General features: G+C 43.7%; 1 protein-coding gene across 2 annotated transcripts in view; it reads right to left on the bottom strand.

The window, feature by feature from the left end:
* PCLO (piccolo presynaptic cytomatrix protein) overlaps nt 1-6,435 on the bottom strand; it is a 378,115-nt gene extending 371,680 nt beyond the window's left edge. For both annotated transcript variants that reach the window (XM_075771604.1, XM_075771678.1), the window contains exon 1: nt 5,967-6,435. In XM_075771604.1, coding sequence (XP_075627719.1) covers nt 5,967-6,208 — 242 coding nt within the window. In that variant the 5' untranslated portion in view covers nt 6,209-6,435. The remainder of the gene's footprint in view (nt 1-5,966) is intronic.
* Between the last annotated feature and the right edge of the window lie 6,520 nt (nt 6,436-12,955).

The raw sequence follows: 12,955 nt of genomic DNA, 5'->3' as shown, positions 1-12,955 counted from the left end.
TAATACTGTGAAGTTTCACAGGTGCTTAAGTGTTTGCAAGACCAAGGCTTATAACATAAGGTGCATGTAAAAAGTATATTTAAATAAAAATTATTGCTCTATAAAGGGTTATACAAGCATTCAGTCATAAACTGATTTATTATTTAGAAAATAAGCTAATAAGACAGTGTTTAACCAGATAATTTTCTCTTCAGAAACGTGAAGAACTCAAAGCTACAAGTTCCTATTTTACCTAAATCCAAATTAGTAACTCGCCACTCTATCCCTTGGGATACAAACAAAGCGAGACAAAGAAGACTAAAAGAAACAGAGGTGTCAGAAAATTAGCAAATCAAAACACAGTCGTACAAGAAAAGCACTGCACAATACAAAATGTTTATGTACTTCTGTATATATGTACTTCTGTACTTCTATTTAAAATTCAATATACAGCAGGGACTTAAACTCCTAACATCCAGGTATATTAGGAAGTATATGCCTCTCTAAAGTATTTACTTTGCCACCCATCCACTCACAAATCAGAATAATTTTCAATCAGATAAAACAGATGCCAATTCACAGAACAAGTCCTGAAGCTTTTTTTTTTCTTTTTAGATAGAACTACTACAGAGCTTCCTCCCAGCATCACCTCAACAATTCAGATTGCCCAGCAATAAAAAGAAGATCTCTCATTATGCAGGGATTTTTCCCAATTCTCTAACAATAACATTTTGCCGTGTTTTCATATAGGAGAAAATAAAACTAAGAATGTAGGAACCAAAATCAAGATCACGTCTTCATACGTGACCTAGTATTGTACTTGTTGCTATACTCAGCTGCAGCTGGAGGAAATAATATTGTATTCAATGCTATTGCTACAGAATGCAGTAAAATATTCTATTCGGTGCTGTCACCATGCTTTTGCTGGAAGATGTGGTGGTCTCTTCAGTGCCACAACTGTGTTGCAAATATAAAATTTTCAGCCTTCCCTTTGAGAAATCCAGTTAACTGTGATCTTGTTTTTCCAGATGTGACATTTCTTCTCGGGCATTCATAAGCAAAATAAACAACTCGTCACATTTAACTGTATTCCCTAACTAAAAAAATAAAAATGAAAAAAATAAGAAAATGCACAATTCTGTTTAAGAGTTTTATCGTAAGTCTGCAGAATCATATATAGTAGATACACTGAAAAATATATTTTACACTGTTAATGTTACCATGAGTTTACTAGTATTTCTGACTAACATTTAGAGTTTTCATTGCATACCTAGCAATGGCAATATAAAAGGACAAAGCTAAGTGGTAGCAATTTTTGTGCTTATAATTGTCCCAACATGTGATTTTCTCACAATTTTATATCTGATGTTTTTTGTAAATTAAAAATTTCCACATTAAATTCTGGTTAAGGACAAACTATTTCCAGCCTTCCATAACTCCATTTACCCTTCCTCATTCTTGTAAAATTATTGGCCATAATACTAGGAAGTTTACAACCTTAATGTGGAACCCACTGAAGCGAGTAGGTGTGTTTCCACTGGCATCAGTGAACATTGATTAACTCATTATTCATAAAAAGGATAATTCAGAAAATAAAATTCCTTCAAATATCTGACATTTTTGCTTGTAAAAATAACAATTTTATTTAGCAACTAGGTAGATCTACCTGCAGTTCTGTTTCTTGCTATTTAGATAAGCCCTCTAGGTTTATCTGAAGAGGTTCTGCTTACAAAGTGAAACTCTTTCAACCACTCTGTTAATGGCAGTCTGATACACTTCCAGCATTCATGTTCAAAGTGTTCAAAATGTGGGAAGGCTTCATTCAACAATGCTAAGAGTGACAAGGGAAAAAGAGAAAAGGATCAATGGTACTATTAAAACTCATGTCAGGAAGCATGGTACCATGCCCAAACCTTACAGCGTGAAGGTGGAAGGCAAAAAAAAAAACACAACTGGTTTTAGAAATTGAACTTGGACATTAACAAGAAGTAAATGTGGATCCTACTCCTCCAGCTTTCATTTCTATCAAAATAATGTGCTCCATAAATTTCCACTTGATCAGGAGTCAGGACTTGAAATGAGATTAAAACCCATGAATCTAGGAAATAAAAAACCCTGGTGATTCTGCAAGGCTGCTGGTGTATTCTGGAGACCAGACTTGTCTTGCCTTTATACATAACAACGTTTCTAAGCAATGGAGACAGAGTGTGGTTAGTTACTAGAAGAAAAAGCCTTGAAAAGACAAACTTCTTGAGAAACGTTATTTCTGTCAAAAGCCAGGACTTGCTCCATGTAGTTTTCAGTTGCTGGAAGTTGAAGCCTTCTTTTCTAGAACTATTTTACAACCAGCTACTGACTGATACTGAACAATTTTAATTAATCTGGAGAATCAGAAATCCTACAAAAAATATTTGTTGTCTTTATTGACAAGAATTTTCTTATTTTTAAACCTGTTGAATCATGAAAAACCCACCATTGTTTTAAAGTCTTTAATCCAGACACAACAAGCAAAATCATTTAGTCCTCCCTCACCTAATTCTTTTCTTTGTGCTGCTATGTTTCTCCTCACTTGAGCCTTGATTCAGAGCTCATCTTTATTCATTTACATGAATATTACAGCCAAATCAAAGCTTACCTTGGAGTCAAGAGGAGACTCAACAAAAAGACTATTGGTCTAGTTCTTGAATGCCATAACTATAAAAACCTATTTAAAAGAGGCATGTCTTTTTTTCCATTCATCAGTATAAAGAGCTTTAAAGAGAAATACAATAACTACACACCACCAAGATAGTTAGGTCTTTTCATATCTACAGACAAGATATGTAAAAACTTACGCATACCGCTGGTGGCTAACTTTTTTCTTTTTTTTTAAGTCAACAGAGTGATGGCATTAACAAAAATATGTAACTTCTAGAAACTACACCATAAACATACTTTAGAAGTGTAATACTCAGGTAGACTTCTTAGCATTTCCTCTCAAAATGCAGCAAATATTTTTTCTGTTAATATCTATTGTGAACAACTTAATGAACTGAAACAAAAAAAAAAAAAAAGAAAACCAGCTGCATTAGATGATTAGATGACCAAACTGAATATATGAACCCTTCCACATGACATGGAACAATTTCTCAGCAAGTGGACACTGACACAGTTACAAAGTCATTCAATGAAGCTAGAACAACTGGAACTTGCTTATGAATGCACTGTGTACATTTCAGTTAAACTTCCTAACCATAAATTTTCTGAAGACAAGTAATTGAAATAGGATAGAATAATTTCCATAGGTGCTAAGTATCCCAAACCCTGACTGGAACCTAGAGAATAAAACATTCAAAGAAAAAAAAAAAAAAAAGGTATATTTTATTTACGTAGATCTATTTAGGTGCTCTAGATCTAAATGCTTATATTAAAATACATAATAAATATTAAATGCATTTATTTAGCTATTGCATTTTTGAAGACTTAAAAGCTCAAAGTTAAAGCTTAAAAGCTTCTAGCTTAAAGTCCTAGAAGCTGCAGTGTGTAATTTACGGTTGTACAGGTACAACTATGTTTCCTGGTACATACATTACTTACTATTAGAAACTCTGTAGTTGCAAAAATTGTTACTTCAGGATATCATCAGTCATGAGGAATTTGTACACTTTAAGACCTGGGTTACTTCGGTAGGGGAATGAAAGCATTTAGAATAGGAAATAATTATTAAGTGTCTCAGGTAAGACTGGATAACAGCTAATACTATAACGGAAATCATAGAGGAAAAATACAGTTAACATGAAAAAACCTAACAGACAATACAATAGGGACACTGTTATAATGCAAGGATATATAAGCCAGAAGCCAGAATTCCTCTTTTGATCACTATTTCAGTCACTTCACATTTGGACTGACATAACCGAATTAGAAGAAAAAGCTGTTGGGAACAACAGTTGTAGAACATCAGTTAAGAGGTATTTTCCACATCTGATTTCTTTGGCCACATAGACTGAAAAAAAAATAAAATCTTGAAGCTAAGGAATCTGAGTCTCAGCAGGCTAGTTCTTTACTGAAGTTGAAGTCTAGAAGAGGCTGATCCTTAGACCTGAGAAAAGTCTTATTCCAATGGTTTGGATCAGGTTCTTAATAATTATTCCCATCATTCTTCGTAGATCTCAATAGCAAAGAGAGATGTGCAAGAGGAGCAAGTAAAGCCACAAAACAAGAGCAGAGACAAGTAGTAACCTCATTACAGTGTGACAGGCACAAAGATGCTATGATGGAACTGCTACAACCCCACAAGAGAAGCTAGTTGATAGCTTACTGCACTGAATGTTAAAATGTGAGCTTTGACTAAAAGTTAAAACACTGTAATTCACAAATATAGAGCGTCTTTAAATGGAAAGTGAAAGTATGGTATGCTAACAAGATCAAAGTAGTTTCTGATATTATAAATATGTTTGTGGGAAAGCAGCCATTTATAAATGCAGAAATATTCACATTGCAATGAGTTTAGCCTATTCTAGAACCTTACAAGGACATTTATCTTACTTTTTGCTGGAACATTATCATGAAAAAATAAACTTTTAAAGTCTTTGTGTCTTTGCTCATAGACTGTTATACAAAAGGGAAATTTGAGCTTAGTTTTGCAGAATTAACCAATATGATTTTTTTCCCCATTAAGATCTATAGAAGCTGGGTAGAGCCCTGAACTGAATGGGAAATTATATTTCACGTATGGTGTTAATACCTGTTTAATAATCATGGAAGAGATAAACGAGGAAGATTTGATTTCCAGTTTTAAAAAACAGACACCATCATCTCAGGTAAAATCCCAATGATTTCAGTAGTTTGCCCAAGGATGCATTTGGTTCCACCCTCCTTGCTTCTCTTCTTCTAGAATTCCCTTATATAAACCTGATATTATATAAATTCAACATGAATTTATCTAGGGGGAAACCAATACACAAGAACCCTGTTGAACAGTCAGTCGAGGAGGCACCTTTCAGCATCCTCCTTCAAAGACAAGCAACACACCCAGCCCCGGAGACGGGGAGCCACAGGGACGCCGGCCCCGGAGGGCGGGCGGGGGACTCCGGCGAGTTCAGCACCGTGGACAGGGGCACGGGCGGCCACCGGCGGGCACCGGCACGGCGGGGAGAAGCGGCCCCCAGGCGGAGCGGGGCAGCGGGCTTGTTGCACGTCGGGCAGTGGAAAGAAAAGGGAAGGGAATTACCCTAGCCTTCGCTGATGCACAACGAGGTAAAGCCATCGCTATCCAGAATACTGAAGCCCGTGGCAAACAATTTAATCTATTATGTCGCCTCTCTTTTTCCCTTTCGAGAAAAAAGGGGGGGGGGGGGGGGGGGAAATCGAGAAGAAAAATAAGGAGGAAAAAAATAGACTGAAACAGACCTCCTCAATCCATGACTATTTAATGAAGCCAAATGATAGTTGTAGAGGTTAAGAATTGGCAGAGTAATGGCTAGCAAATACATCACGCCCCAAAGCTTTGAAAGATTCAACAAGAATCTCCTTCTCCTGAAAGAGAAGCTTAAAGAGCTCATCAGCCCTGGGTAGAGCTTCCCTGGCTACTGTCCGAGCTGTGGGGCACTCCAGCCCCGTAAAGCACACACACACACACACACACACACACACACAGAGAAAACCGAAACGTTGTCTGCAAATCTCTCCCCTCCCTAGACACAGAAACTACCCGTGCTCCGGATCGGTGCGAAGGGAGGGACGGGGAGAGGGCGCAGCCCACCGGAACCGAGGACCGTCGTTATTATTAGAAACCACCGGAGTGGGAAAAGCCGGAGAGTGCAGGCTCCATCCTTGTGTCCGCACTCGTGCAGCCGCCCCCTTCCCTCCCTCAGCCAGCAAAACGCAACGCCTGCTCCCGATGCAGCGGGCCCGGATCGTTTCGGCGACTCGCCCCCCGCCCCACCGCGAGGAGACGGAGAAGGGGGGAAGGGAGGAGCGGGAGAGGAGAGATTTTCCGTGCGTGCCTTTGCATGGGAGGCGGCTCCGCGCCGGCGAGGTTCCCTCTGGGCAGCCCCTGCGCCCTTGACATGACAGCGGCGATCTGCCTCCTCTCCTCCTCGCTCAGCTGGCTCAGGTCCGCCTCCACCCCGGCCGGGACCAGGCGCTGCAAGGGAGCCGCGGGGCCGCCGCCATCCCCGGCCGCCGCCGCCCCTTCGGGGAAGGCGCCCAGCCCTTCGCCTCCTTCCAGGCTCGCCTCGTTGCCCATGGCCGCCGCGGCTCCCCGCTCGCCTCCTCTCCGCTCGGGCGCAGACCGGGCGGGTGAGGAGCGGCTCGCCGGCTCCCCAGCGGGCGGAGCGGTGGGCGCTCAGGGCTCCGCGGCCGCCGCCACCACCACGGCCCCGCGCGGCGGCAGCGGCAGCGCCGGGGCCGGGCTCGCTGGCTGCCGCCGCGGCTGGCGGGGAAGTGCGGCGCCGCCAACCGCCCGCCCGCCGCCCCGCGCCCCGCGCCCCGCGCAGCGCATGCTCCGGGCGGGCGGGCGGCTCCCCCGCGCGCACCACCGCCCCGCCTCGCGCCCCGCCCACGCCCCGCCCTTTAAAGGCACCGCGCACCACACGCACACCCCGCACACCCCGCACACCCCCACACACCCCCACACACCCCGCACACCCCGCACACCCCCTCACACCCCTGCACACCCCCTTGCACACCCACACACCCCCTTGCACACACACCCCCTCACACCCCTGCACACCCCGCACACCCCCACACACCCCGCACACCCCGCACACCCCCCGCCGCCCCGGTCAGCTGCCCACGCACCGCCCCACGCACCGCCCCACGCACCCGCTGCCGCCGCATCTGACGAGGGCGGACGGGTCGTGGCCGCGGCGGGCTCTCGGCCGGCCCTCCTGGCGGGCGGTGGGGATCCGGCGCCCGGGGGTGCCGCCTCCCGTTCTCCTTCCCCGCAAACAAGGATGTGCTCGCAAGCTGGCTAAGCATGACGGAGCCTGGCTCGCCCAAAGCACGAAGCAAGGGAGGATGGAAGGCACATCTGGAGGGCATCCACCCAAGCAACCCCCCCCCCCCAGAGCAGGGCCAACCAGGTCAGGTTGCTCAGTCTTGCGTGTCTCTGTGGATGGAGATTTCACAGCCCCGCTGGGCCCCTGTCCCAGTGTTTGACCACCCTCATGATGACCAGCTCCAGTATGGCAGTGTCATTGCAGGACTGGTGAGCCCCAAACTGGACGCTGTACTCCTAGTGCAATCTCAACTGCTGAACATATTGAGAAGGCGGCTCCAGGGAGACCTAACTGCGGCCTTCCAGTACCTAAAGGGGCCTACAGGAAAGATGAAGAGGGACTCTATCACAGAGGGTAGTGATAGGACAAAAGAGTGTAGATTTACACTACGTGTTAGGAAGAAATTCTTGACTGTGAGGGTGGTGAGGCACTGGAACAGGTTGCCCAGAGAAGCTGTGGATGCCCCATCCCTGGAAGTGTTCAAGGCCAGGTTGGATGGGGCTTTGGGCAACCTGGCCTAGTGGAGGGTGTCCCTGCCCATGGCAGGGGGGTTGGAACTAGATGATCTTTGAGGTCCCTTCCAACCCAAACCATTCTATGATTCTATGAATCACCCTCTTTAACCTGTTGGCTGCACTTGAGGTCGTACAGCCTGGTCTGCCTTTGGCGTTCATCACGATGGCATACTGCTGAAACATGTTCACCTTCTCATCTACCAGGATTTTTCTGCAAAGCTGCTTTTGGGCCAGCCTGTCCTGGTGCATAGAGTCATTCTTTCCCAGATATAGGACTCTGCACTTGCCTTTGTTCACCTTCATGAGGTTCCTCTCAGTCCATCCTCCTGCTTGTCAGGGGCCCTGCAAGCAGCAGCCCTGCTGCCTTTCAGTGTATGTACTGTTCCCTGAGCTGACATCATTGACCGACATGCTGAGGGTGCATTCCATGCCTTTGCCTACATCATTAACAGAGGCATTGAATATTATTAGTCAGAAAGTTACAACTAGTAACATGACACCGGTTGAACTTGAAACAACTAACCACAACTCATTTGAGCCTGACAGCTCCGCCTGTTTTTCACCCACTGTACAGGTCTCACTAATTTCCCTATGAGGATATTATAGCTGATGGTGCTGAAAGCCTGATGGAGTGTGATTTGCCTGGGGTAAACACATGCTGTTTCCAATAACTTTCCTGTCCATCGTCTGCTTGGGCATGGCTTCCTGGAGGATTTGCTCTGTAACCTTCCCAGGAAGGGTACCAGCCACATTAGCCTTGCTGCCGTGCAGTTCTCTCGTGGATTCCCTTTCCTGAAGACAGGTGCAGTGCTTGCCTGTTTCTGATCATTAGGGAACTTTCCTAAAGACTTTTTGAAGATGATAGAGTGACTTTGCAATAGCATCAGCCAGCTCCCTCAGCACCCTTTGACCCACCCCATCTAGTCCCATAAGCTTCTGTATACCCAACTGGTGTAAGTTCTCCCTGAGTCTGTCTGTCTTTACTACAGGTCATGCTGCGCTCCCACATACTCTGATGCTCGGCTCAGAGACCTGGGAGAGCAGAGGACAAACCTTACCCAGAAAAGCCATGGCAAAGATCCACTAAGTACCTCGGCCTTTCTATGTCCTTTGCCATTAATTTTCCTGGCTCATTGATGGGGGCCAATTTTTTTCCCAAATTCATAGAATCATAGAATCACAGAATCACAGAATGGTTTGGGTTGGAAGGGACCTCAAAGATCATCTAGTCCCAACCCCCCTGCCATGGGCAGGGACACCCTCCACTAGACCAGGTTGCCCAAAGCCCCATCCAACCTGGCCTTGAACACTTCCAGGGATGGGGCATCCACGGCTTCTCTGGGCAACCTGTTCCAGTGCCTCACCACCCTCACAGTCAAGAATTTCTTTCTAACATCTAATCTAAATCGACCCTCCTTCAGCTTAAACCCATTATCCCTTGTCCTGTCACTACACTCCCTGATAAACAGTCCCTCTCCATCTTTCCTGTAGGCCCCTTCAGGTACTGGTAAGCCGCAATTAGATCTCCCCGGAGCCTTCTCTTCTCCAGGCTGAACAATCCCAACTCTATCTTCTTCCTAGAGTTCTTACTAAATTGTGGCTGTATTTTGAATATTCCAATGTGTCTGTTAAACAGCTAGATCTTCACAAATGTCAGTTGTTTTAGCTATAGGGATGTGACAGCGTTTGGTGCTCTTGCTTGTCTCCTCCTGTAGCACCATTACCATTTTTCTCCAGATACAGCTGTACCCAGATCAGCCCCCAAAATGACCCAGATAAGGATGCCATCCAAATATTTATAGAACGCTTCTACTGTAACAGTCACCAAAGTGACTTTAAGTTACACATCAAAAGAACAGCTCAGCAGAAAACATGATAAAGCACAGAGGGAAAATCCTCTAAATGGAGTAGCATGACATGAGTGTTAAGTGGACGCCTATTCACACGGTGTTCTAGGTAAAGACATCAGACGGGCCTGTGGAAGAGGTGACACACAACACAGTCACACCTAATCTTAAATATTCGGTGGAGGGTGGTATTCCTGTCCTTTAGCTGGGTAGTCTGGAAGTTTATTAAGCTCCCAAAAGCAGTTTTTCTAAACAAACAAATGTTTCTTTATTCAAAATGTTTCTTTACTCAAACCTATGTTTCTTTTATTCAAAGTCAAATAAGTAACCAGAGCTTTTCACTCAGACCTAGATGTCATCTTATTTTTAAAAACAGATGGCATATGTCAGATATAGATGCAGACAAAACAAGTGAGATCAAAACACATTAAATTCACTCAATAAAACAATTAAGACTGGGGAAAGAGCAGTTCTGCAAGTGCTTACTCATCAAAACTATATACACTGTTCCTATTTCACTGTTAACATGTCCTGCGATAGAAGATAGGAGGAAAGAGACATATAATGCCTAAGGAAGTAAGCTGAGCCCAAATGGAGGCGCAGGATGAGAATTGACCTTTGGTGGGAAGTTCACTAGTGGCTTCAACAACGGAGGCAAGGATGTCACCTTAAAATGATTATGATTTCAAATATCTTAGGGACTTCTGTGAAAACCTGCTCTTTTCACAGTTCGGTGACATTTACCTTTTCTTATGAAACAGCACGAAATCAATAGTTATCTGTCCCAGAAGTCCCACTGCAGGCCTGTTTTCCCTACATCACATCATTTCCACGTCTTTCTCCCTATATACTTCAGAGTCTATCCAAAAGTGATACCAACTCTCTCATTTTGGTGTTACTGTCAAAACTCACAAACTAATGAGGCATAACATTCTGTTGCAGCAAGGAAAGAAGAGTTATCAAATGAGTCAGTCTTTTTCTCCAAAGTCATAATGTCTAACTTGCAAAAAAACAGCTTGGTGGTGTTAAGCTAAATGCCCTTATTTAAAAAAAAAGTATTTTCTTAATCACCAGCACTGAAAAATATTATTAAAACCTTTCAAAGATAAAATAGTCTTAAAAAGCGCATGCAAATTAGAACTCTGTGTGTAAATTTAGAGGCAGAGATATAGAAGCAAGTTGTCTTTCCTTAGTTACTAGGTAGTATAAAAAGGATAATCACGAAGAGTGGCAAATCCAACTACTCTTTGAGGGCTCACTTACAGTTTTTGTAGAATTTTCATTGCATACATTTGAATCCAAAATAGATCAGCACAATCCACAAACATTTATATATTTTACAACATTTAGTCCATGCATAGTATTATTATCCCTGCAAAACAAAGGCCCAGTATGTTTGAAGTGATGTAACTTCATTCAGACTGAGGACTGTGCTGTATCAGTAACTCGGTGCTTTCATCTGTGCCTGACCAGTTTGGTATGCAAACTAGATGCACCAGATCTCCAAAGGAGCCGGTCCAAGTTAGTGCTGAGTAAGCAGAATCAGCACAAGGATGCTGGTTCATCTTTTGCCACTGCTGAACCTGATCTGGGGCAAGGGAATCTCAGTTAAGTGTGTATCTTCAGTGCTAAAATGAGTGCTTGAAGTTAATTTACTGATTAACAACACTGAAGACGGCCAATCTTCTCATCAGTAGGCTACTTAGTATAGATGTACTCTTTACATTTTAAAGGGGAGAAAAAAGCCATTTAGTGCATAGAATTTGGAGAAGTAATGGTAGGATCATCAGAAGAAAGGAATAAGAGGTCAGTAACACCTTAGCATGAGCTGGCAAAATGGGAGGGGAAAGAAAACTCTTATATCTTAATAATATGCCTGGCATTATGCCCAGATAGAAGTGAAGGAGGAAGAAGGTGCGTTAATCATTAACAATTAACAGAAGCTGTACTGATCAGTACCACAAAGGAAGGTAAAGTAAAAGAGGAGCTAGAATTTGCATAAACATATTTATAACACTTTACGCATTAATGATTTCATACTCTAATTCGTACAAATACCTAGCTAAATGCTACAGTGCCCCTATCATATTTACCTACCCCATTTCAGAGAGACAGAGGCTGTGGCGGGTACTATGAGTTTAAAAGACATGGCTAAAATGCATCCAACAGTTCGGTCCATCTGCTATACAGAATGAACAATACCTGTTAATGATAGCTCTTTCCAGACACTTAACACAATGCATTTGATAAATATATTTAAGTATGCAAAAATAAAGGAAAAAATGGAATACCATAGTGCAGTCAGTTGCACAGCTATGCTTGCAGTCCTCTCCTCTTCACCGTCTCAGAATGCAAGTGAACACACTGCACCAGAGATTAAACGAGGGGACACACCACAACCATGTTGAAAATATACTGAATGGAACTTATCCAATACAAGAAATTGAGTAAGTTTTTAAAGGATGAAATAAAAGAGTATGAATCTGTTTTCTGGAAAAATGTTATGCAACACCTAGGAAGTAATAATTTCAAATATGACACAAGTTATGTCTATATAAGCACATAAGCCAAAAGCACGTGATGCTTTAAACTACACATTTGTACGAGCAGCTGTATGTGCCACTGGTGCACTACTGTACTAGGCAGCACACTGGTGCAGGTTATATGAAATACCTACTACGGGATGGAAACATGCGTACACAGTCTGCGCTAGGCTGAATGCTTTGAAACAAGAACACAGGAGAGTAAGGCTTCTTCTCTCACAAGTACTAATTCTGTATCAAAACTACTCTTGTCTACATACCAACCGAAGTTTGGCTAAGGACTGCACAGCAAACATTCTTCAAGATCATAATGAATCTCCAGTCTCACCTGACTTAGTAGTCACCAAAATGACCCATAAAGGACCGTAACAAGGTACCTTGGAAAGCATTGTGTATTGCTCTTCTGTTCAAATGCGTATTACTCTTCTCTCTGTACACAGTGCTTACACAGAGTCAAGGCCTTTTCTGCTTCTCACACCAGAGTCACACTCACAGTATGCTGGGGGTGCACAAGGAGTTGGGAGGGGACACAGCCGGGACAGCTGACCCCAGCTGGCCCAAGGGATATCCCATACCGTATGACGTCATGCTCGGCATATAAGAGGCTGGGGGAAGAGGAAGGAAGAGGGGACACTGGAGTGATGGCGTTTGTCTTCCCAAGTAACCGTTACGCGTGACAGAGCCCTGCTTTCCTGGAGATGGCTGAACACCTGCCTGCCCATGGGAAGTGGGGAATGAATTCCTTGCTTTGCTTTGCTTGTGCGCGCGGCTTTTGCTTTACCTATTAAACTGTCTTGTCTCAACCCACAAGTTTTCTCACTTTTACCCTTCCAGTTGTCTCCCCCATCCCACCGTGGGGGGAGTAAGCGAGTGGCTGCATGGTGCTTAGTTGCCGGCTGGGGCAAAATCACAACACCCTGTTCCAAAGATCCTGCAAAAAACACATACTTAAGGGAGGGGGAAAAAAAAGAAAAAAAAAGAAATGACTGAATATAACATAAAAAGTCCCAGGTAAGAGAAAACTCCATGGACAGAATTATTTGCAGTATTCCAGAGTTTCTGAATGTCTGGGATTTTTTGGGGGGATA

Source organism: Balearica regulorum, chromosome 1 (assembly GCF_011004875.1).
Source record: "Balearica regulorum gibbericeps isolate bBalReg1 chromosome 1, bBalReg1.pri, whole genome shotgun sequence".
NCBI lineage: Eukaryota > Metazoa > Chordata > Aves > Gruiformes > Gruidae > Balearica > Balearica regulorum.
This window is presented reverse-complemented; position numbering and strand designations above follow the sequence as displayed.